Below are 25,072 nucleotides of genomic sequence, written 5' to 3' on the forward strand. Positions count from 1 at the left end.
TATAATGTAGTTGTACATCCTTAAAATGAGCACATGTTTTTTTACTTTTAGCAGCCAATTACATTAGGATACCTATTACCTGTCGGCCATACATGGTGGTCGAATCACACTTCTTCTTGATGTGAAAAATGTTATAACGTAACAAACTCCGTTAATCCGTTTCTTGAAAAACAAACCACGTTTTGGAGTTTTCACACCTTTTATGAAGGGTAATTGTACCCAGTAGACACAAAAAAAAACAAAATTCATTAACTAACTAAAAACACCCCCTCTCTCCTACTTTCTCTTCCTATCTCTCTACTCTCTTTCTAAAAATCTAATTTCCCTTTTTTTTTTGGCTATTTAGCAAATAAACCCTTTTATGAAACTAGTTGCAATACCAAATATGACTAAAATTTTCTTGAATTTATTCAGGATTTACACTATTGAATTTATTTGGTATGTGTGAGTGAGTGAGAGCATTTTTATGGATGACTTCTAGTTTGATCTTGTTTCTCAGTAAAGTTCTAAAATAATTATAGAACAATAAAAAAATTATAGAAAATACCTTGACAAAAAAATAATAAATAGAAATTTAAAAAGTAGGAGAGATGAAGAAGAGTAAGAACTAGGAACTTCTCTCATTTGAGAGATTATAAAAAATTATGTAAGATGATTCATAAATAATTTCGCAAACTCTGAAATATTACTGGTAACTTTTTATTATTAATATTATAAAGTTATAAGATATTTTTAGGTACTCAATTGATGATGATGCTCTTAGGAATAAAAAACATTAAGCAAAAATGACAGTAATATTTTAAAATATTTTATTAATCCAGTTAATAACACAAAAGGTTTCAAAAAAATGAAGCTCAACAACTTACACATTCAAGCATCAAAACTTCAAAGATAACACTCCAGCAAAACGCTTCCACCTAGTTGCTTAGGCTGCAGATCTTCCACAGCTTTTGACTCTAACCAGTCCATCGACAACGTTACCTGTCTCTCATCATCTTTCACGCACCATTCAGGCAAAACCTCAACCACTATCTTCTGCAACAGCTTCTGCTCAAATCCATCTCTAAGAAGCACTTCAAGGTCTTTGATGTCTCCCCTCAAATCCAACAAGACACTGCAAAGTCCACGGCGATAACAGTAATCCAAGATGGAAGCCAAGTTTATACTTTCTAATACAACTGTTTCGACCCCGGACTCTGCAACCATGTCCTCTTTGGTGAAGACTACAACTTTTAGAGCCGAATCTTCCACCATGTTGGAAGAAGCAAGTATAGGAGACTGTTGTGCGTTGCTAGCTACTATGATTTGAATAGGCTGGATCGAAACATTAGCTTCTTCTTGTGAGGAAATGCTCGAGAGTTTATCAGATAACGAGGAAGAAAGTATTACTGCGTCGTATTCTTGCAATAGCTTTGAGTAGTATCCACCAGTATCGGAAGCTCCTTCACCGATCTTGTCCAGAAAACAACCATTGACAGACATAGAATACCTGAGAGCGAGAAACGGCTTTCCTGTTAACATTCGATGGATGAATCCTTCATTCATCTTCTTGCACAAGTCTTCTTCAACACCAACAGTGACATCAATCCCAGCATCTGTCAAACGAGTGATACCCGAAGAAGAAACGATTGGATTCGGATCAACCATCCCAACTACAACTCTTTTCACCTTGGCTTTGATCAATGCTTCTGTGCAAGGCGGCGTTCTCCCATAGTGATTACAGGGTTCTAAGCTAACGTAAGCAGTGGCATTCTCAGCTAAGTCTCCAGCATCTCGAAGAGCAAACACCTAAGAACAACTTTCACAAAAAAATCAAAATCATTAACATCTACTAATCTCCAATTACAGGATCATAGAGCTAACATAAGCAGTGTCATTCTCAACAAAGTGTCCCGCATCTCAAAGAGAGCAAACCCTTAACAATGCCAAGAACAATTTTTACCATTAACCAAACTCATTAATATCTACTAATTTCCATTTTACATGGTTCTTAGCAAACAAAAGCAGTTTCACAGCGAACACCAAACAATGCTAAGAACAACTTTCACCGAGAATCAAACTCATTAGTTTCGACTAATCTCCATTTACATGGTTCTAATCTAAGCTAACATAAACAGTGACATTCTCACCTAAGTCTCCCACATCTAGACAGCAAACACATAACAAATTTCACCAAGAATCAAACTCATTCCACAATGCAACAGAAGCTCAAGAAACAATACATAAAGTCTTCTCATTTCCAGAAGAAACCCATCAAGGAAAGACTGCAACTTTTGTTGTTACCTCGGCATGAGGCTGACCAGCTTTGGGATGAAACCCTTCCCCAACAATCTTGCCGTCTTTGACAATGACACAACCAACCAGAGGATTAGGACTAGTGCACCCAGTTGCTCTCTTCGCCAGTTCCACGCATCTCCTCATATAAAACGCATCATCAATAGCTTCTTCGCTTCTCATGGCAGCCAAGACAGGAGCTTTGAAACCAGTTCGTGATCTATGTGATCTTTTGAGAGAGAGGGTGAAGAAAGAGTGTTTTGGGTTCTGAAACGAAGCGGGGTTGAAAATGTAGCGATGGTTTGAGGATACTGGTGAAGCTGGAATTGAGGTTCGGGGAGTGATTGATGAAATCGGAATTGGGAGGCATGCGATCTGCATCGGAAGCACCGTTTCAAAATTTGATTGGCTTTTCTTCTTCACCCAAGTTAACAACAATCTCAAGTCAAGTGGAACCTCGACGACGAGTGGATTTAAGATTCGAGCCTGGAAATGTACAGCAGTACAGCAGCGGCGGGAGAGAGGAGACGTCGAGGACGACGATGAGAAGATTGGGGCTTTTAATTCAATGAACCGGTTATGTCTAACCGGAAAACCGGCAATGTCCACTGGTTTAGTATGCTATTTGATTTGGTTGGTTTGGTAAAAACCCGATCGATTTCGGGTCATTTGTTGGTTAGACACTTTTGAAAGTTTTGGATTTGATTTTTTTTCGGGTCACTTCGGTTCTTAATATTAAGAATTTAAATATTTTAATTTGTTTCTTTTTTTTTGTCAAATATTTTAATTTGATTCATTTCAGAAATTAGGCATCAGCGTTCAAGTCTTCGGATCAGGTTCGGGCCGGCTTTCGGATCCGGGTCTTTCGGATTCTAAACATTTAGATTTAATAGGTACTTAAAAATTTTCGGTTCGGGTACGAGTCGGTTCTTCTTGAGTCTGGGTTTGTTCAGGTCTATAATTAAAATATCCATAAAATATCCGTAATTTTTCGGATCCGGATCAGATTCGGATATTTAGGATCACAAAAAGACATGACATACCCAACTCCATCAAATTTAATCGATATTTATCATATATGTATATATCTATTTTTTACAAAAAATAACTTAAATAAAACTATTAATAATTAAAATAAAACATTTCAAAACTCTGAATTTTATATTTTAAAACTTCATATTACTTAAAAATGTTACAAAATAATAACAAATATTGTTAACAAAAGATAATTCAACTAAAACATAAAATAATATATATAAAACAAAAAATCATTGTTTTGGATATACATGTTTTTAAGTCGGATACAAATCGGTTTTTATGGGTTGGGTCTATTCGGGTCGGTTTTTTTGGGTTTGGGTCTATCTGGGTCGGTTTTTTTCGGGTCTAGTCTATTCGGATTGGTTCCTTTCGGTTCCAGTTCTTTTTGGTTCCGGTTTTTTCGGGTAAAAAAAATATAGACCTAAAAAAATACTTGTAAATTTTCGGTTGGACTTCAAATCGTTTTTTTTTTATCTGTTTCAGTTCGGGTTTTCGGATCGAGCTTAAAATGCCCAGACCTATCAGAATTTTTCTCTCAAAAACTCCGAAAACATATCTACAAATCAAATATAATCAAAATCGCAAAAATTTATTTCAAAATCTGTAAAAAAAAAAAAATCAAAAGTAGTGAAAATATTTTCTAAATATCAAAGAATCCAAAAAAGACAAAGATACTCATTACTCAATTTTTTTTGTGTCATGCGAGTAACCATTGGCTATATCTGAAACCGAACCGGATTGTTCCAATTGGTTTACTAGCTACCCGGTTTAATAGGCTATTTCATCTGTAAATGAACCGGTTTCGATCAAGGACATGATTTAACAACTTCCATAAACTTTCATTCACTCATGAGACATGAGCGTATTTCGTCTTTTTACAGAGAAAAATGTTACAAAAGAAAACAACAGAAGAAGACACAACACAATACAACCTTAAATCAAGAACATGCTTCTCCAGAAACAAAAGCATGCAACTCCAATGAGACCTGAACCTAAAAAAACAAAAACAGAACAAGAGAGAGAAGAACATTGTTCCTAAATTGAAGACAGGTCTTCATAAATGGTCTTAATACCAGGTCTCTCAGAAACAGGTCTTATACACCTCAAAGCAACCCCAAGAACTTCTTTAGTCCCTTTCTCCGTAACAGGATCACTTCCCATCTCCTGTGCCAACACCGAGTCAAAGCATTCCGCACCACGCCCTTCAGCAACACGTAACCTAACCCAATCAGTTAAATCAACACCTTCTTGTTCACCTGTGATCACATCTCCTGCACATCTTCCCGTTAGGATCTCAAGAAGTATCACACCAAATGCATATACATCTGCTTTGAAAGAAGGCAGCGGTTTCCTTGAAGCTGCCAGCTCAGGAGCTCGGTAACCGAGGATGCCTGCGTCTAGGATCTGTTCAACTGTGCCTGCTTGTGTCATGAGACGGTGGAGGCAGTAATCTGAAACGCGTGCGTTTAGCTCTTCTCCTTCTAAGAGAATGTTTGTTGCCTTGAGGTTACCGTGTGGAACAGCTCTGTCGAAATGGAGATAGTTTAGACCACGTGCTACATCAACCGCAATTTTCAAACGTTGGATCCATGCTAAAGGAGGGCCTTTCCTGCCTGGTCGATCTGAAAAATCAAAACAAGAACCGTAAGCTTGATGAATATAGTTAGGCATGAGACATTTATCCAGAACCGACCGGACCAAAAACAAGATTTGGTTTGGGTTTGGATCCTATCAATTGTCAGACCAGAACCTATATCTCCAGCATAAAAAACGAAATCAAACCGAACCAAACCGAATAGGTACCCGAATTTCTATAACATAGTTTATATACTTATAAATATTAACTACTTTTAGTTTTAAAATAATCAGGTATTTTAGAAAATATTATTTAACATTACCCAAATTATCTGAATTTTTATCCAAAAACTCCAACCCGAATTAACCAAAAAATTCGGAACCAAACCAGAACCGAATTGGACTCAAAATTATCTTAAATATTAGTTGGTTCTTAATTTTGTTACAAACTTACACAAACCAAACCAAATACCAAAATAACCGAACCACGAATTTCCTAAATACCCGGAGAGACTATATATTCTAGAACAAATAAAACCGAACCTATACCCCAAATGCTCATGCCTAAATATAGTGATAGAAAAGTCTAATGAAAGGAGCCTTACCGTAAAGGAAGCTAGCGACGCTTCCAGGTGATATATAATCTGAAAGAATAAGCTTCTCATGTTGCGTGGGTCCCCAGTAGTATCCTCTTAGAGTAACCACATTAGGATGCCTAATGTTAGCAAACTTCTTCACTTCTTTAGCAAACTCTTTTCTCTGCTTTGCCACGCCTTCTCTTAGCCATTTCACGGTTAAAAACACTCCATTATCAAGCGTTGCCCTGTAAGAAGTCCCGTGGCTACTTCTTCCAAGAACTTCAGCCGGTGCTCTCGACAATTCCTCTGGAGTCAGTTTGATCGACTCATCCAGAAACTGCAGCTCTCCCACGAGTCTATCTGGTGACCTAACATCAAGCCGTGCTAGTTGCTGATCAGCTGGGAGTGAGTCTCCTGAGCCAGGTGACCAAGATAAGTTACTTGTCTTTGAAGGAGAGAAGCCAGTCGCAACAGCTAGCTTCTCATCTGGACTGAGGATTCCTGATGAAGAGCCTTTTCTCGAAGCAACTAGTTCCTCAGCAGAGACAACTCCACTGCCCGAAGGGATTGTTTGATCCCGCCTGTTAATATCTTTACCAGTGATGCTATGCTCTTCGCGTCTTCTTGATTTGCAGATGCAAAACAGAAGGATAGCCACAAGGATGAGAATAATAAGAGCAATGGCGCAGGAAACTATTATGACAATCTTGATTAGTAAGTTCATTGGTTTCCCCTTGGAAACTTCTGATGCACTTGTTGATCCAGCAGGCAAGATTAGCTTGCTGTTCCCAGGATAAAAGGAAGGCGGAGGGAAGTTCTTCAGATTCTCCGGCACTGTCCCTGACAGATCATTGTAAGACACATTCAAAGCCACAAGGCTGCTGGATAAGTTGCTTGGGAGTGGTCCAGTGAAATGATTCTGTGATAGGTCTAATGAGCTTAGAGAGACCATTTCATTCATGGAGCTAGGCAAAGATCCAGACAAGTTATTCGCTGCGAGATTCAGCACTTGAAGTTTGTTCAAAGATCCGAATGCAGAAGGTAGATCACCATCAAACCGGTTGTGAGAAAGATCAAGGAGACGGATTCTGGAACCAGAAGAAGAAGGCAAAGGTCCGATGTTACCACTCATGCCATTGTTCTGAAGATGGACCTCCTCCAAAGTGGGCATGGACAGTAACGTACTCGGGAGTGGCCCATCCAAGCTGTTGGAACTTATATCTAGAACACCGAGTTTGGGATAATGGTTAGGAATCCGTTCTGGTAGTGAGCCTGTGAGCTTGTTGTGGGAAAGGTTAAGATGATTTGCTCGAAGAAGCTGAGGAGCTACGTCTGGGAAGGAACCAGTGAAACGGTTCTGGCTGAGGTCAAGGTACTCAACGTTCTCCCATTTTGACCATCTTGTCAGGTTTCCTTCAAACTGGTTGTTTGAGAGATCGAGTAAGACGCATCTCCCGGTCAAGAGAGGAAGCTCCCCGGTCAGTGAGTTTGACGAAAGGTCAAGGGTGTGAAGAGTTGTTGACATGATAGCACTTATTGGCCCTGCAACACAAACACAAAACAGATAAACATAACCTCTAGTGTTTTTGGTGCCACCATTATCATATAACAACTAAGCTAAGAGCATACCTGAGAGATTGTTCCCACTTAAATCCAGTGTTGTTAAATCCAAGGAGTCTCCTTTCAACAAATTATTAGGAAGGGAGCCTGAGAATCTGTTGTTGCTAAGCTTGAGTACTTGAAGATCATAGACATAATTAAAACCTGGTAACTCTCCTGACAACTGGTTGTAGCTAAGATCCAAGACTTTTAAGTTCTGAAACAACTGAAACCCACTAGTCAGCGAACCTTCAAGAAGATTGTGACTGAGGTTCAAGTGCTTGATGCTCTCAGAAACACCAGGTAACAGCTTCCCAGACGCTGTCACCAGTCTGTTTCCACTGAGATCAACATAGCTCGCATTCGTTGAAAGGAAGAACTCGCCGTCAAGATTACCATCAAATGAGTTACCATGCAAATCAAGAACCTGAAGACTCGGAACTAGATCAAAGCCCCTTGGGATTTTCCCTGTGAATCCATTAGAAGAGAGGTTCAAGTAGAGCAGATCGTTCAGCGTTGTCAAGGACTTTGGCAAAGGTCCAGAGAAGGAGTTGCGACTCATATCCAAAGACTGAAGCGATACCAAACCTCCCAGAGACTCAGGAACCTCACCAGAGAAGTTGTTACCAGCTAAAGAGAGATTCTTCAAGCTCACTGATCTACCAAACTCTTTAGGCAGCGAGGAAGACAAGAGGTTATCAGACAAATCCAGGAACTGGAGGCTTTTGAAACTGCCTAGATTACTCGGTAAGACACCGGAGATTGAGTTGTTAGCCATGGAGAGTTTGACAAGCATTGTCAAGTTGGAGAACACACTGAGATCAGCATCTGCAGACAAGCTCAAATTATCCAAAACAACAGCAGCCACGTTGGCACCGTTGCAGGCAATACCGTTCCAAGAAGAAGGACAGCCGTTGAAGTCGATGGACTCACCGTTCCAGGAGTTGAGGACAAAGCCGGTTGGGTCATGCTTGATGCCTTTCTTGAATTCAAGCAGTGCCATGATGTCCTGTGAAGGAAGCTGCCCCATTGCGGACAGGACAAACATGGATAGTAACAGAAGCCTCGAGAGATTCATCATCCTCACAAAGCTACAACCTTTTTTGTAGAAAGCCAACAACTTTTCCAGCTCACTGAACAGTCATGGAACTTTAGTAAATCTGACAGGAAAATTAATGAGCCAAAGTTAGTTTAAATACCCATCAAAGTAGCTAGCAAAAGTTCAAAATTTTGAAAAAAAAAAAAACATCAATACGAAGGAACCTCACCTGCTTCAAGCACCAATCATTCAAAATGCAAATGCTATTGAGTGAGAAGAGACAACCGTGTAGTGAAGGGAATCAGCTGAAAGGAAACAATAAATGAACAAATGGGCTATTCAATATTGGGTCCCATTTCAAGATCTAACCCCAAAAGCAAAGAGATAAAGAGATAAAGGAATGATTTTTATCTTACCCGAATGAAAATAAATTAGAAACCTTTCACTGCAAAACAATGACGAGAGAGATGAAGAAGAAGGAAGACAAAGACTTGGAATGGAAGCAGAGTCAATTAGTTTCCTAAGCTCATGCACTGCTACTAAGGAGTGCTGGATATGGTTTTGAGCATAGTTGACTGAGAGCCAGTGAGAATCTTTGTGGGTTACCCTTTGAATGTCACACTGTAAGAGTATTAAGAACCAAACAGAGAAGGCGAAAACAAAAAAAAAGTGATGATAGAAAAACTGCAAGTTTTCATGTACGACAGTGACGAACGACAAGGACTCGGTAAAGAGTGTAAATGGGTACTCTTGAGGCGTGTGAAGGGGAAAAATAGCAGAAGAAAAAAACTCAAAAGGAAATAGAAAAAGATTATAATAATTCATTGATTGACGAGAAAAGAAACAATAATAAAGTTTTAAATTTACTTTTTCCATAGGCTTTTCAGATGTAAAAGACGAAAGAGCCGCGGGAGAAATATTCGTTTTTTTTCTAATAAATAATGTAAAAATTAGGGATTTACCCGCCAAAGGAATCTACAAAGCTTTTAACTGAGTGAGTGGACGCGAAAGGGTTTTATCCCATATATGATTTTTTGTTCTATTCTGCTTTTAGTGAGGGTTAAAATGTCATTTACTTGCGCAGAGTGTGAGACCACATTGGGAAAATAAGCTACGAATTGTGCGCAGGGCAGTATCAAAACTTACCGAGAGAGTTTGAAATAAATTTAAGTGAATAGAAGAATTTGAAATACATTATTTACGAATTTATTGCGACAATTCAGAAAAAGAGGTATTAATATTTCGATCAGTCGTACATTTATTAGCGATAAAATGTAGAAGGGATGTGGGCCCTACATGGTTGACGCCTAGTCAACAAACAGGAAAAGACAATTGTTGTGGGTTTTACTGATAAAATTGAAAGTAGATGTCGATTTTCACAAGAAACTAAGAATTAAGGGGGTAAGAATTCAAAAAACCAAATTTGATGACTCATTGATCAGATCATAAGACTACGGATACAGACAGATAGTTCCGTCAGAGACTCACTCACATGTCGATTTCGCTAACTGCTCTTTTTGGTCTGAAGTGATTCAATTTCACGGATGGCGATTCGTAGAGCGCAAGCCTTACTCTCTATATCCAAACTCAAAACCAGTTTCGTCCTCGGGTCGTTTTCAAGGTGTCACCGGTTCTCTTCGTCATCATCACAGCATTCAACTCAATTCCAGGTTATTCTTGTTTATAGTTTTTCTCTCTGCCTCAGAGGTTTTGAAAAAGTTTGCTACTTTCCAGATTTTCTTAACTTTTATAATTGTTGGTGCCAATTGTGCTCTGTTTTTTTTTTACAGAATGTTGGTTTCATAGGACTTGGAAACATGGGATCAAGAATGGTGAATAATCTAGTTAAAGCTGGATTTAACGTTACCGTTCATGACATGTAACAACATCCTTTATCCATTTTCTTATTTGGGATTAAACGTTGATTAACTTCTTTTTTTTGTTGCTCATATACACTTGTGTTTGGTTTCAAAGAAACCGTGATGTTATGAAGATGTTCACTGACATGGGAGTCTCCGCTAGAGAAACTCCTTACCAAGTTGCTCAGGATAGCCAAGTTGTGATTACCATGTTGCCTTCTTCATCTCACGTAAGTTGTTACTTTTTAGGAAAAGTACACTCTTGTGTGATCAGATGGCATTGCTGGGTAATAATTAGTCTATGAGATTACAGTTTTTTTTTGTGTTTGGTTTACCACCTGATGCTGGGGATGGTTATTAGATGGTTGAAACTTGGAAGAACATATCTTTAGAGATGTTGTCCTCTTGATTTGATGAAGAATATTTGTAATTTATGTAGGTGATGGATGTGTACACAGGAACAAATGGGTTGCTTCATGGAGACAACGCTATAAGACCTGCTTTGTTGATAGACTCATCCACTATTGATCCTCAAACCACCCGGAAAATCTCTCTTGCTGTTTCTAATTGTAATTTAAAAGACAAGAGAGGTAAAACATGGATATGATTTGAACAAAAGTTTTATTCTTATAATGTGTTTGACCATTAAAAAACTTTTCTAATAGTTCATGACATCATTTTTGAACCATTTTTTAGAGAGTGTTTCATTTTACATAGTTTCAGCTTTCAAGCATGCTTTGATGCAGATAACTGGGAAAAGCCTGTCATGTTGGATGCTCCTGTCTCAGGAGGTGTTCTTGCTGCAGAAGCTGCTACACTTACTTTCATGGTATGTTGTCTACTCTCTTATCATCTCAATCACATCCTTCCTAGATGCTCTTAACTATATATATAACATAAAATCCATCTTAGTACCTATATGAGCGACAATGTCAAATGTTTTGTAGGTTGGAGGTCCGAAAGATGCTTACTTAGCCGCAAGACCAATACTTGAGTCAATGGGCAGAACTTCCATCTACTGTGGCGGTTCAGGAAATGGATCTGTAAGCTCACTCTTAGATATAGACTGAGAAGCTCTTCTGCATTCATCATTACATAACCTGTTTTTGTTCTCAAACTTAGGCTGCAAAGATATGTAACAATTTGGCAATGGCTGTGAGTATGCTGGGTACTTCAGAAGCTTTAGCTCTTGGTCAGTCACTTGGACTATCTGCCACCACTTTAACTGAAGTATTGAACACATCTAGTGGCCGATGTTGGAGTAGGTCAGTAAATGAAATAGCGTCTTCAAATTTTTAATACCTGCCCTTCAAACTCTTGACTCCATTCCTATATGCTTAAAACCGCAGCGACAAATATAATCCAGTTCCAGGAGTAATGGAAGGTGTGCCCTCTTCAAGAGATTACAACGGCGGTTTTGCCTCCAAACTTATGGTCAGTTTCTTACCAAGTCCTTAGTGTGTTGTTGGTCCCAAAATCTCGCTAAAGCACATTTCTTTTTGTCACACAAGTCTTTCATGTCTATTTGGGTATTTCAAAATGCAGGCTAAAGACTTAAACTTAGCAGCAGCCTCAGCTGAAGAAGTTGGACACAAAAGCGCATTGATATCCAAAGCACAAGAAATGTGAGTACTTTTCAAGAGCAGTACTCTTTTTTAATGAAGATTATGTGCATATCTCTTCAGCGTTTGGTATTGTTTTTGCAGTTACAAGAAGATGTGTGAGGATGGGCATGAGACAAAGGACTTTTCATGTGTTTTTAGATACTTCTACAATGGCAAAGATGAAGTCTGAGACAATCTTTACAAATGACCCTGCAAAATAATAAGGATCCAAAGGTTTCTTTGTGCATTTACATTGTTTATTTTCATTGCTGAGAGGGAATTAAATCTTGGAAGGATTGTGATGTTACTAAAACGATTTGAAATGTAATTAGTTTGGGGACTTGTCTTAGACGCTGGACTCTGAACATGACCATTGGGCTCAAAGTCAAAGCCTTGAACAACACACTACTCAATCAATAGTTTCCTGAATTACAATATTTCCACAATCTTCATAATTAAAAATCATTAAATAAATAAATATAAATTTGGAACAGAGTATTAAGTTGATGATATCAACGGAGTATCATGATAGAAGGGACTTTTTCAGACACCCTTGCACGTCTAGCAAGGTTTGTGTCAGAGGTTGCTCCACCTCCATTCGTGACGGTGATGAGGAGACATAGAGGAGCCAAGCAGAAGCTAGATACAATCAAAGAATATAGAGAAGATTGTTTCAGTGGTGGGGACTTGAATTCACTGTTTTGAGCTTTTAGTTGACTGTCATATTTCATAATACTGAATAATGCTATCTAGTCCTTGGAGCAGGATTAAGCTTCACTTTGCAGCCACGAATGTTCGTTAGACTCTATTGGTACTTTGTTTCAGCTAATCACTAATGATGAATGTTCATTAGGCTTTTCTTTTGGTATTGTGTTTTAATGCAATTCGAAGGTTGTGAAGCATTACTATAGCTTTGCTTGTTTGTAAAGCCTTTCTTGGACTTTAAGAAAGAAGAGCTTAGCATTGCCGGAACAGAGACTTGAGGCTCAATAAGAATATTGCTGAGCTTATACCTTAGCGTGCTTAGGAGTAAATGATGATGACAAAAAGCGGTTAGGTGAAGTCATGGATTCATTGACAATTGAATATAATAATTTCTACAGTATCATATACCTCTCTAGTTTTTTTTTTTTTGGTAAACATATACCTCTCTAGTTTCTAGTTTCAGAAACCAAATGAACGATACACAAGTTTGAGTTATAGTTTTGTCACAGAGATACGAGAGCCAAAGAGAAAAAGGAAGCTCGTCACTTCCTGCCTTAAGCTGACTTCACGTCTTTAGTAAGCATCCGTGGCGCAATCGCCATTGACATAAGCTCTTGAAACAGTAATTTGCAAGCATATGGTATGTGAACCTGTCAAAGAGATTAGTACATAACATGCCATCACACAAATGAGCATTAACGAGATTTAAAAAAAACACACAATTTTGAAACCTTACCTGAACAATATCTGTTGTGTTCTTGCAACCTCTGCATTCAAAAGTATTATTCTTCAGGTTTGCAATGGCGATGAGCCCACAGGTTTCACACACATGTACCCTATACGCATCGCTCTGATCAAACAGCCTCTCTTTCAAAAAGCTAGCAGCACCATGAGCAATCATGCAGTCTCGCTCCATTTCTCCAAAACGCAGTCCACCGTCACGGGATCGTCCTTCAGCCGGTTGTCTTGTTAAGATTTGCACAGGACCTCGTCCACGAGAGTGGATCTTGTCATCAACCATATGCTTCAACCTTTGGTAATAGGTTGGTCCAATGAATATCATCGCTGGGAGTGGTCTGCCTGTGTGACCATTGTACATTCTCTCAAATCCACGCATTTGGTACCCACAATCATGGAGAGCTTTGCTTATGTTGTCCACCTAGAGACACATCACAATGTGTCAGATTTATACCCAAGTCACAACTAAACAAGGAGCCAAGGAATAAAATGAAAGTTACCGTGACATCTGTAAAGGGAGTGGCGTCTCCTTCTTTACCCATCTGAGCTGCCACTTTTCCCATGATACACTCAATGAGCTGTCCAATTGTCATCCGAGACGGGATAGCATGTGGATTCACGATTATATCAGGAGTAACACCTTCAATCGTCCAAGGCATGTCGTCTTGTGTGTATGTCATGCCAACAGTTCCCTTCTGACCATGTCTACTGCTGAATTTGTCTCCAATTTGAGGAATACGAACGGACCTAACCCTCACTTTCACGAACTTCAAACCATCTGCATTTGTGGTCAATAACACCTACAAGAAGTTCACAAGTAAAAAAAAATTAGAGAACTTCCAGAACCCCAGCTCTACGTTTAAATACAATATTATCATCAGATTCATCGTTTCTGAAGTTACCTGATCCACCATGCCAGATTCACTATGACGCAAGCTTAAACTGTGATCACGTCTGGTGTATCGTGATGTTTGTCCTTGAGCCTCGTCTTGAGATATTGGAGTGGTTTTCCCAATGATTACATCTTCACCTGAAACTCTAGTACCCTATACCACAAAAGATATTTTAAAAAAATTATATGATACGCTTTCTAGCACTAATCTCCTAATCATATCAGATATATAACCATTAAAGGAACAATAAATCATTGACTTACAGGAGGTGCAAGACCATCATCATCCAGTTTCTCATACGAACCATGTCGCATACCCTGCAGCAGAATTTCTAAGTGTTAATAAACTCCACTAACAAAAGAGCACCACAGAATATATGAACCGCAAGTGTCTTACCAGTGTATTTCCTCTGTCTGGGCGCCCAAAGTCTTCTTTGATAAGGGTTCCCATTTTTTTCTCCTCGTCTCTGCCAGGAGAAACATTGCAGTATAAATAAAGTGGAAAGACCTAAAGCAAATGTGCACAAGTATACTCACCTGTAAGACCGAAAGAACAAGGATCGAAAGAAACCACGATCTATTGAAGACTGGTTCATAATGACAGAATCTTCTTGATTATATCCAGAATAGCAAGAAATGGCAACAATAGCATTCTACACAAGAAGAAAAAAAAACACATTTGAGAGAAGAGTAAAAGTTGGATTCTGAAAGACTTAAAGCAAAATAACTCACAATTCCTGCGGGAAGTTGCCTAAAGTGAAGATGCTCCATAGCTCTTGTGGTGACCAGAGGCTTTTGGGGGTAATATAGAACATAAGCTAAGGTATCCTGATTGACAGAACAATTACATTAGTATCATTAAAGCATTGTAGTGTTATAACAAGAGATGGCAGAAAGAGACCACAAATTAAGAGCCTAGATCACATACCATGCGGAATTGGTAGTTGGTGACATATATTCCCATTGCTTGCTTTCCCATAGCAGATTGGTATGTATTACGGGGTGACTAATTCATCAAAATGCATTAATTGCTTGGTAGTTAGCATAAATTTGACTTTTAACATACCTAAATTGCTTCTCATAGATAGGTAAATTAAAGAGAGCGAAACCTGATTATGGTCAGGAAATGGTATGATTGAAGCACACACGCCCAATATCAAAGAAGGGTGAATCTCACAGTGTGTGTAAGTGTCAGAATATGCCTCGTCGGGACAGAGCCTAGAATGAACCAAATCCTGAAACGAAATTAAGAGTGAGTTTCCAGTGCTAATGAGTGCCCCCAAAAGTGCATTTATTCACATCTTCAAATATTCAAATACTCACATTGATAGTCATAGATATCATAGTAGTCTCCTCTTCCTCTGTGTCTATGTATTCTATATACCCATTTGCAAGTAGTTGATGCCAACCATCTTCTTCTGCACTTACCTGGCTTATGAAAACGAGTATTGGTACACTGAAGTTATAACAAAACGTACTTTGAGAACAGAAGAATATAACTTTACCCTTTGTTGCAGAGCGTATATATCATTCTTCTTTATTAAGAGTCTCTGATTATCCACAATAAACAAGGGACGACTACAGCGACCATAGTCAGTGTATATCCGGAGCTCTTTCAGACGAATATCTCTAACAACGCTAACTTCAGTGTTAATGCCATTCTGCAAGAGGAAACTTAAGTATATCACTTGTACAAAAGTAGCAATTTATTGACTAAAATATTTGGAAACGTGAAAGAAAGTGCACGCTTACGCTTCTCCTCAAAAGTCTCAACGTTTTCACCAACATGTCAGGATCTCGATGAATTCCAACCCACTCTCCATTAACAAATATTTTTGTAGCTTTGGGTATAACTGATGGAGAGCTTTCCTACAATCAAGTCAAGATCTTGAGTAAACACATGAAACGAAGTGGCAGAGATTGAGTAAGAAACTGACTGTTTAGTTCTACAGACCTCAAGATTCTCAGTTCCCAAATCTGACAAAATTGCCAAGATGGGAGAAGCAGCTGACCCAACTGTAACGTAGACCATGAGCGCCAAGTTTTTCACTAGACCACAAGCCTGGCAAAGCAAATCCACAGTAAGCAATGAACTAAATGAGACCCAAAACATTTTTATTTATGTAAATGCAACAACTATACCTGTCCTTCAGGTGTTTCAGCAGGGCACATCATGCCCCACTGTGAGTTGTGCAGTTGTCTTGGTTTTGACAATTTTCCTGGCATATAAAAATTCATTAACATTCAAGTATAAAAACCAGAACTACAGGTGAACCTAAGTTGCAAGGATGTGGATAATAAAATGAACCCTGACTAAAATACACTACACCAACTGCACTAGCAGATAAGCTGAGACAAAGTAGAAATGCCTGAAAAAAAACAAGGCTTTACCTTCACGCCCAATAGGAGAATTGAGACGCCTCAGATGTGACAAAGTGGAGGCATATGTTAACCGATTTAGAACCTGGTAAAAGTAAAGACTTGAGAACCATGTAAATCATGCAATGAACCATAAATAGACCGAAACTTGCAAAGGTAACAAGAAATTATTTGAGCTGGAAAAGAGAAGAAACAAATCCTAACCTGAGAGACTCCAGCTCTTGTGCCAGTAGCGTTTGCCTGGCCCCAGTTCCCAGTAGCAAGAGCGTATTTCAGGCCAGAGGTAATTGTTTTAGCGTTAATGGCAAACAGAAGATTGACTTCTTTGCCATTGTCAACGCACTGTTAAAGCGACATGAATCAGAGTTCCATACACAGACTAACAAACTAGAATTGAAGTCCTGTGTTTAAGAACGAGCAACTATTAAGAGACCTTCTGAACATAAGAGCATGAGCATTGGTGAACCCCACTTAGGGGTTCACCAAAATTTTTTAATATTTTTTTGTGGGTCCATGAACAGTTATGAACCCGAATTTGTTGTTTTCTGCATTAGTGAACCTGAAGAAGGAGTTCATAGGAATAAAATAATAATATTTTTTAATTTTTAAAAAAAATTTAAGATTATTCAGAATACATGAATACAATATTAAAATATATTATAAAATTTATGAAAACATTTTATTCAACCTATGTTTTAGTTTTGGAGTTTAAGTTTTGGTTTTGAGATATGTTTTAATATTTTGGTATGTGTTTTCAGATGTAGAAAAGGTATGTTAGAGTTTTGGAGTTTATGTTGTTTCTTAACTTAAATTCAATTCATAGAAACATTTTGTTCGATGATCAGTCTACGCATTCAACAAAGCAATTAAGTTCGAGAATGTTTAACTTAGGATAAAAGTTCACATAGAAAAACCATTCAAGTTTTACAAACCGAAATACATAAGTTGATAAGTTGCTAATGAAACAAAAAGAAACAAGTTCAGATGATAGAGAGGAAAGACCGCAAAAGAGCCATCTAATTTCGTGAGGTAGAAGCAATGCTACCTGTAGAAGAAGAGAACACAAGTTAACGCAGAAGCAAAGTAGTAACATTGAAGTTATAGACAACACAAACAAGTCAAATGAGAAGACTTACCATCGATTCTGCTGAAGTGCTTGATCAGTAGTTCAGTACACTCCTTCCTTTCCGGACATACACACAGTAATGGAGTTGTCGTCCCGTCTCCAACCACGTTGAACACAAACAAATCTCCGATGGTGCATCTGTTATCACGACAGAACTTTCTCCACCCTCTGTTGATGTAATATGCGCCGTCTGATTCGCTAAATCCGAAGCGCGCAGTCCATGACTTTCCCTCCTTGTTGACAAGTTTGACCTCTTTGCATTGTTGGTTCAAAGCACCACACCTCATAGCTTCCACAGGAAGAAACTACAAACACATACATAACATCAGCCAAGAAGCAGTACTAGAAACAAATAAATAACTAAATTTTACTCACCATTTTGTCGTCCTTTTGATTTGTAGCAGTAACCTCAGCCAAGAAGCAGTAGTCGTATGAGAAAGTAGGAGCATCATCCGCGTCGGCTTCTTCCTTAACGATGTGAGGATGTGTATACTGAATGTCACAACAGCTAGGACCAAAAGGTGTCACATGAAAGACCATGTCTCCTTCGTGTTTGAAGATGACAATGTCACCGATTCGAAGATCATGTGCTTCGGTGAACTCTTTCCAACCTTTGGTGAGTGTCCTGCCTTCTCGGATCACCTCCCAAATTTGATCCGAAGCGTCCGATCTTAGCTTCCATGGTTTATTGATCTCAGCCCCTTGTATGTGTTTTGAGTAGAAGTCAAGTGGTATTGCCACGCCACTGTGAAAACCAGGAAGAAGAGGCTTGAAGAAATGAGGTTCTCGGGGAGTTTCCATCTGCAACAATCGAGTTCCAATTACATGTAAGAAACAAAGAAGATGAGAAAGACATGTTCCAATCGTATGGCCAAGGTAACAACGACTCTATTCCGACTAGAAATCTAACCAAGAACCAACGAGTTTACGCTTTGGTCATTACTACGAGCCACTACTTAGTTACTAACTGAAGTGAATATAACCTCTAAACCCCTCTATCGATTTGAAATTTCACAGAAACTAACCCTAATGAAACGAGCATGCCGATTTACATCAATTAATCGAAAACCCTCTATCGATTTTGAAACCCTCAAACAAAAAATCCCCAAATCGATTTAAAACCGAAACACAAAAAGATGGAGAGGAGGTGGAGAATTCTACCGTTCAACTCAATACTCACCTAAGAGGTGGAGAAGAGAAACCAGAGTGGATTTGCTGGAGAATACCGCCGGAGATGGAGGTCGCACAGAGAATCGCCTCAGAGAGAAAAAAACCCTAGCTTTTACGGAGATGAGAGAAATGAATCAAGACGCCGAGACCCTTCTTTCTCTCTCGCCAACGCGGAAAGGAGAAGCCACTGAGAGGAGGACACGTGGCGTGAACCCGCCCCTTACGAGTTCACCCGTAAGGCCCGGTTCGGCGAAACAAACCCTTTTTTTATGTGTTTTTAATCAATTGGGCCTATGAACTCGAGCCCGTGAACCCCGCATGATACCTCAATGCGCATGGTCTAAGATCTCACGTCCCTCGTCAGCTTTCTGAAAAGCTGCATTTAAAGAAGATGCTTAGTCAGTAAGAGATAAACTAAAATGATACTTAACTTCTTTAACTTTTTTTTAATAATGCATGATTGTGGGACTGGTAACAAACCATTCTAAACAGCCCTCCAAGTAAAGGACCAGCAAGATCCAGCCTTTTGTTACCATAGTGATCCCTATCATCCTCTGGCTTTCGGCCAAGTGCACAACGCAGCAGTCGGTTTATGATATACCTTAAGCGTTATTGCATAATATGATAAACACAGACGCCTATGAAATCTCAAAGAGCACGAGTGAGTTGAATACGTACCCAAAAACGTAAGCTTTATGCGACTCACAAGATTCCCCAACTCCTTCATGAGGAAGCATTTCTTTCCGAAGGATATCTTTCGCATACCTGCGTTCGCAAATCTCCATTGTGAGCATCTCAATAGTTGATATGTTAGATCATAATGCGCAACTTAATTGGTTTTAGAATATATATATAATACTTTATCCTCTTTTCCTTGGGTGTACCAACAGGCGCACCACGTTTTCCAATATAGTCAAGGGCAACCTGAAGCAATAAGAAAATCATCAGCTGACTGCAGGTTCAAATTCTCCCAACAACAGAAGCGCCAGAATAAACAATATCATTAACCAAATGTACGTAGGATCAATGGTTTACCTGCTGACTTTGAATCACAAAAGCTTCTTCCAAGGAAGGCCTGAGCAACTCCATCATCTGAGTATCTCCAAACTCATAGCATATACGTTCCAATATGTCCTTATCGGCAACAAATCCCAACGCACGAAATACTATGATAATAGGAATTTCTTTCTTGATATATGGAAGAGTACATCGAATAAACTGTCCAGATGAACCCTGCATGCATCCATTTAACATTATTTTAGAATTTAAACAAACTAAAATAGAGCTAAATAGTATTTAGCTTTCTCTTACCCCTTTCGAGCCAGAGAGCATACGCACAAACATTGTGCTCGGAGGTTTATTTTGGTCTTCCGCCATGGAACGGACTTCAGCGACATACAAATACTTATTCGGCTGTCTCTTCTTGAAGACATAAACATGGTTCGAACTCATCTTCTCTTGAGCAATCAGAACCTTTTCACTGCCATTAATAATGAAGTATCCGCCCTGATCAAACGGACATTCTCCAAGCTCTGTCAAATCTTTCTCCGAATTCCCGTTTAAGGTACAGTAAGTAGACCGGAGCATGATGGGAACCTAGTAAAAACCAAACGAGAAGAAAACATTGCTACTATCAGAACCGTATAGCAGAAGCCGCTTAAATAATCTTGCACAAAAACAAAGTTGACGGACCTTTCCAATGAAAACTTGGGTAAAATCCTGAGTCTCCGTAACTTCCACACCATCATGCCCTTTCTTAGTAACTCTCTTGCTAACATCGACACACAAAGGAGCCGAGTAGGTGAGGTTTCTCAACCTTGCAGCCTTAGGGAACAAGGTGGCCATCTCTCCATCAGACTCCGTCATCATGGGTTTACTCAGATAAATCTGTCCAAAACTAATATTGTAGATTGTCTGCAAGAAAATTAAATTTTCATCAATTTCTAAAACACATTCTCCTAGTGCCAAAAATGATCTGCGCTTCAAAAAAATACTGAAAGACACTCTAAGATCCTTTTTTAAAAAAATACACCTTGAGAACACGAAGAGCTCAAGCATAGAATACAAAAGTGATCAGATACTCGAGAATGGCAAAGACTTATTACATAGCTTGCAGGAAAAATAGTCACACGCAGAGGTGCAGCAAATAAGATACCAACACACACAGTTACTTATTGTTAAACCTGATTTGAGCATCAATGATGATCAGTTACTCTATAAGGCAAACACTAGTTACAACAAAAATTCAAAACCGTAGCAGCTAGAGAACCTCGGCGAAATCGGATTGGTGGCCAGGATTGTGCTGGGATGCAGATCGGATCTCGATATCAGACGACTCATCGACGATTTCTTGCATAGTGTTCTGAATAAACTGATCGAACGAATCGAGCTGCTGACGAACGAGACCTTTCTCTTCGAAGTAGGCTGAGATGACGGTCCATGCGTCCTCCGGTGTAATCTCCTCGTCGTGATCAATGTAAGGCTGGTCCTGTGTGTTCTCCATCTTTAAACAAAGCAGAGAGAGAGAGCGCGACGAATGGATGAGACGCGTAGAATGAGAGGGACTTGTGAGTTTAAGTGGCTTATAAAGGACCTCGGAGGTAGAGTCGGTTTGCTTGTTTATTGTAATAACCGGTTCGATTCAGTAGCCGACCGGTTCGATTATAAGCTATATGTTAAATGACTGAAATATAAAAAGAACACCCAATAATTTAACTGTTAATAATTTTTAAAAAGAACATCCAATAATTTAATCGTCATAACTTAAAATTATATTTTTCTTAGCATATAATATGATCTTTTAACTGTTAATAATTTTTATTTTGTCTTTTTAATTACTAACTTAGTTTAACTATAAAATTACATTTTGGACATATTAAAATAATGATTTTTGTTTGTTTTCTTTACACGTAGTAATTTATATTTCTATATTTTTCTTAATTTTAAAGAGCATTATGTATCAAGATTTTAATTCTCTTTTTCAGGTTTAATTTCCAACTTAATGAATTGGTGTGATAGTGTCATAGTGTGCATCTTTATAGGTGTATCAGATTGTAATGAGATATGCGACAAAGATTATGTCGTAGAAGACCGACAATAGAGCTACTCTGAGGTATCCATTCTTTCTATAGACTGAATTGTACCGTATCTAACTCGTTTAGCATATCCTCTGTTTCAAAAATTTCATGAATGCTTTCACGCATGTATCGCAGTCTGTGGTTACAAGGTGTATTAATGTTCAGAGTAGCAAACTCACAAGTCATTGTCCCATGTTTCTGTCTTCTAATAATTCATGTAATGTGAGAGTATATTAGTGGGTCTCGTCCCATGGAATGGACCTTGTGAACTTATTAGTTCATAACTCATGTTAATGAACTAAATATTGATATATTGTTTTTTGCATCGTCGGATGCATAGTGGTAACTTGACAATTATACAACTCTAGAGAATCAATAGAAGAACTTCGTTATTAAAAACGATCAATGAAATAAAAACTACAACCATAGCCAAATGAAATAAACAATCTTGGCAACGCAATATAAGTACTCTCCTCAGTGCGATTTAATTACTTAGATTGGGCACATACCAACATACATCATTAAGGGCTTTGGAAGCTTCTTCGATATCATCTTTGGAGACACGACGATTAGTGCTCCAGCACCCAAATCATGGAACATGTTAGAAACTACAGGTTCTCAAAAAGGAAATGTGTCTTTGCACTTGATCAAATGGTTGTTTAATTTTCTAAATAAGAGGATTCTATAACCATCCTCTTATTTAAATTTAGAAAAGAGATTAATGTATCTATGCATTATAAAGCAAAATGAGAAAAAATGAGATTACCAGATACAAAGCTCGTCTAGTGGCTCAAGATTTTTCTCAAAGACCTAGAATCGATTATGAAGAAACGTGTTCTCCAATTATGGATGCAATCACGTTTAGATTCCCGATGAGTCTAGCAGCTGACAAAAATCTAGAGATGCGTCTCATAGATGTTGTTACAGCTTATCTATATGGATAATTAGATACTGATACATGAAAGTTCCTGATGGATTTAAAATGCCATAAGCATTAAGTTCCAAACCTAAAGAACTATGTGCAATAAAATTGCAAAGATCATTATATGAGTTAAAGCAATCTGGACGTACATGGTATAATCGTCTCAGTGATCATTTAACCAAAGAAGGATATATGAATGATCCTATATGCCCATGTGTTTTCATCAAGAAAACAATATCCGGATTTGTAATAATCGCAATATATGTTGATGATCTTAACATTATCGAAACTCAAAAGGAAATACAAAAGGCAACAGACTATCTCAAAGGAGAATTTGAGATGAAAGATCTTGGACAGACACAATATTGTCTTGGCCTACAAATAGAACATTCATAAAATAGTATATTTGTGCATCAGTCTACATACATTAAAAGAGTGTTGAAACGATTTAACATGGATAAATCAACTCCTCTTAGCACCCCGATGGTCGTTGGGTCACTTAATATTGAAAGTGATCCATTTCGACCACCTGAGGAGAAAGAAGAGATACTTAGTCCGGAAGTACCATATCTAAGTGCAATTGGAGCGCTAATGTACCTTGCAAATTGTACACGACATGATATCAATTGTTGTAAATCTTTTGGCAAGATTCAACTCATTTCCAACTCGAAGACATTGGAATGGGATTAAACATAGTTTTCGTTACCTCCAAGGGACCATTGATTTAGGCTTGTTTTATCCTAAAAGTTCAAAAGGTCAAATGGTTGGTTTCGCAGATGCAGGATATCTTTCAGATTCACACAAAGCCCGATCGCAAACAGGATACATTTTCACGATTGGAGGCACTGCTATATCTTGGCGTTCTCAGAAACAAACGCTCGTAGCCACCTCTTCAAATCATGTTGAAATCATCGCACTCCATGAAGCAAGTAGAGAGTGTGTTTGGCTAAGATCAATAAGCCGACACATCTGTTCAAGCAGTGGGATTGACGGAAATACAAAGCCAACTATTATATATGAAGATAATGCAACATGTGTTGCTTAAACGAAAGAAGGATATATCAAAATTGATAGAACGAAACATATACATCTGAAGTTCTTTTCATACACTCAAGAGCTCGAGAAGAAGAAAGAGATTAAAGTAACATATGTCCGATCATGCGATAATGCAGCCAACCTCTTCACAAAATCACTTCCTACCTCTGTATTTAGAAAACATGTCCATAACATTGGAATGCGTCATCAAAATGATTTATAACTCCTAATTCGAGAGGGAGCTTACGTGGTTGTACTCTTTTTACCTAACTACGGTTTTTTCCATTGGGTTTTCCTAGAAATGTTTTTAACGAGGCCACAATGACACTGGTCTTCAAGGAGGAGTGTTACAAACGTGAGAAAATATAACGTCAATATTATACGCACCAAATTTGACGAAAGTTACGTGAATGTAAATCATGTGGAGTCCACTGTCACTGTGCACGCATAGTAACTTCTACTTTTTACTTTTATATAAACGATCGATTTCGATCATTTGTAACTCGCACCTCATCTCTCTTCTCCCTCTTTATAATAAACTCTTTCTTTCGTATATTTATCATTTATCAGTGTTATTTTCTTTCTGCAGGTATAAAAGTTCGCTTTTATTTAAATTTTTCGATACTATAAAATTGTAAGTTATTTTATAACATGATAGATATTGAAATATGTACTCCATTGGATGAATGAGGTAGATCACATTAAAGTGGTCATAAATAAGTATTTTGCATAAATTACTACACGCGTATGTTGATATGTATTTTGCATATGCGTACACGAAATTAGTTTAACACATGCATATAACTGTACAAATATGTATTTTTTTTATTTTTTTGGTCTAACAAATATGTATGTTTTGCATAGCTACTTTGTCAGTTTATGTATATGTATGTGATGTAAATCTTAATGCATGAGCTGTTTCTTGGACCATGGTCCACAAGGATATATCTCCCCAACTACATGAGTCAATCGACTGGCCAATTCTTATTAAAACAATTTATCCAAACTACCATTAAATACACCTTTTTAATTCATTTTAGTTACTATTATTCTTGGAATTTTCGTAAATGTTCATTGAAAATAGCTCCAAAAGCACAAAGTTATCTCATCTCTTGTAATTTGGTACAAAATACACATTATATGCATATTATTATTTTTAGTTACAGCAATTTATCTGTTAACATGAGACATTCAATTTTACATCAGCCAAACTGCCAAATGATGGAATTATAGTAAAACTATTTGGTATATAATATAGTGACAATGTAAGTAAGACCTGCGAATGTAATCGTACAATATTATTTCTTTACCACGTAATCTCGTCACTACACCTATAGGTTTTCGCATAAATTTAATCAACTCAAAAATTATCCTAATTTATAGAGAATCGCATATAAAAGTATATTCAAGGAATCAGAATCTCGAAATGCATTATTGGCTGACATAAATTATAGTGTGTGTA

General features: G+C 38.1%; 5 protein-coding genes and 1 long non-coding RNA gene across 11 annotated transcripts; 2 read left to right on the forward strand and 4 right to left on the reverse strand.

The window, feature by feature from the left end:
* Nucleotides 1–775: 775 nt before the first annotated feature.
* LOC103834212 (riboflavin biosynthesis protein PYRD, chloroplastic) lies at nt 776–3,401 on the reverse strand. The gene is made up of 2 exons (XM_009110273.2): nt 2,284–3,401; nt 776–1,788 (listed from the first exon to the last, which is right to left on the reverse strand). Exons 1-2 carry the CDS (start codon nt 2,653–2,655, stop codon nt 886–888), a joined length of 1,275 nt encoding a protein of 424 aa, XP_009108521.1. The 5' UTR covers nt 2,656–3,401; the 3' UTR covers nt 776–885.
* A 722-nt stretch (nt 3,402–4,123) lies between these two features.
* On the reverse strand, nt 4,124–8,806 carry LOC103834213 (LRR receptor-like serine/threonine-protein kinase GHR1). Of its 3 annotated transcripts, none has more exons than XM_033277990.1 (5): nt 8,520–8,806; nt 8,333–8,389; nt 7,095–8,197; nt 5,493–7,007; nt 4,124–4,934 (listed from the first exon to the last, which is right to left on the reverse strand). In XM_033277990.1, the coding sequence occupies exons 3-5, from the start codon at nt 8,143–8,145 to the stop codon at nt 4,348–4,350; spliced, it is 3,153 nt and encodes a 1,050-aa protein (XP_033133881.1). In that variant the 5' UTR covers nt 8,146–8,197; nt 8,333–8,389; nt 8,520–8,806; the 3' UTR covers nt 4,124–4,347. The 3 variants fall into 3 exon arrangements, with proteins under 3 accessions (XP_033133881.1, XP_033133880.1, XP_009108522.1); XM_033277989.1 differs by having other exon boundaries at nt 8,333–8,408; nt 8,520–8,804; XM_009110274.3 differs by having other exon boundaries at nt 7,095–8,224; nt 8,333–8,408; nt 8,520–8,803.
* Nucleotides 8,807–9,418: 612 nt separating this feature from the next.
* On the forward strand, nt 9,419–11,995 carry LOC103834215 (probable 3-hydroxyisobutyrate dehydrogenase, mitochondrial). Of its 2 annotated transcripts, none has more exons than XM_018653645.2 (10): nt 9,419–9,773; nt 9,894–9,982; nt 10,078–10,192; nt 10,402–10,552; nt 10,694–10,791; nt 10,910–11,005; nt 11,085–11,227; nt 11,312–11,396; nt 11,508–11,587; nt 11,669–11,915. In XM_018653645.2, exons 1-10 carry the CDS (start codon nt 9,648–9,650, stop codon nt 11,754–11,756), a joined length of 1,071 nt encoding a protein of 356 aa, XP_018509161.1. In that variant the 5' UTR covers nt 9,419–9,647; the 3' UTR covers nt 11,757–11,915. The 2 variants fall into 2 exon arrangements, with proteins under 2 accessions (XP_018509161.1, XP_009108525.1); XM_009110277.3 differs by having other exon boundaries at nt 9,648–9,773; nt 10,709–10,791; nt 11,669–11,995.
* Nucleotides 11,996–12,603: 608 nt separating this feature from the next.
* Nucleotides 12,604–24,297, reverse strand: LOC103834217 (DNA-directed RNA polymerase II subunit 2). 2 transcript variants are annotated; one of them, XM_033277988.1, is made up of 27 exons: nt 20,846–24,297; nt 20,269–20,490; nt 19,888–20,172; nt 19,612–19,809; nt 19,436–19,500; nt 19,255–19,341; nt 19,057–19,177; nt 18,923–18,952; nt 16,714–16,728; nt 16,485–16,622; nt 16,293–16,365; nt 16,044–16,120; nt 15,856–15,963; nt 15,654–15,770; nt 15,407–15,562; nt 15,225–15,329; nt 15,011–15,136; nt 14,830–14,907; nt 14,634–14,729; nt 14,439–14,554; nt 14,299–14,368; nt 14,166–14,219; nt 13,912–14,055; nt 13,510–13,809; nt 13,008–13,430; nt 12,812–12,921; nt 12,604–12,772 (listed from the first exon to the last, which is right to left on the reverse strand). In XM_033277988.1, the coding sequence occupies exons 1-26, from the start codon at nt 21,077–21,079 to the stop codon at nt 12,826–12,828; spliced, it is 3,534 nt and encodes a 1,177-aa protein (XP_033133879.1). In that variant the 5' UTR covers nt 21,080–24,297; the 3' UTR covers nt 12,604–12,772; nt 12,812–12,825. The 2 variants fall into 2 exon arrangements, with proteins under 2 accessions (XP_033133879.1, XP_009108527.2); XM_009110279.3 differs by having other exon boundaries at nt 12,620–12,921.
* On the reverse strand, nt 17,128–18,814 carry LOC103834216 (B3 domain-containing protein REM9). 2 transcript variants are annotated; one of them, XM_033277994.1, is made up of 3 exons: nt 17,782–18,266; nt 17,417–17,711; nt 17,128–17,325 (listed from the first exon to the last, which is right to left on the reverse strand). In XM_033277994.1, exons 1-3 carry the CDS (start codon nt 18,205–18,207, stop codon nt 17,297–17,299), a joined length of 750 nt encoding a protein of 249 aa, XP_033133885.1. In that variant the 5' UTR covers nt 18,208–18,266; the 3' UTR covers nt 17,128–17,296. The 2 variants fall into 2 exon arrangements, with proteins under 2 accessions (XP_033133885.1, XP_033133884.1); XM_033277993.1 differs by adding an exon at nt 18,587–18,814 and having other exon boundaries at nt 17,141–17,711; nt 17,782–18,207.
* Nucleotides 17,937–18,671, forward strand: LOC117127478. The gene is made up of 2 exons (XR_004450539.1): nt 17,937–18,022; nt 18,128–18,671. It is a non-coding gene; the product is annotated as an uncharacterized LOC117127478 (long non-coding RNA).
* Nucleotides 24,298–25,072: the final 775 nt, after the last annotated feature.

Source organism: Brassica rapa, chromosome A08, assembly GCF_000309985.2.
Source record: "Brassica rapa cultivar Chiifu-401-42 chromosome A08, CAAS_Brap_v3.01, whole genome shotgun sequence".
NCBI lineage: Eukaryota > Viridiplantae > Streptophyta > Magnoliopsida > Brassicales > Brassicaceae > Brassica > Brassica rapa.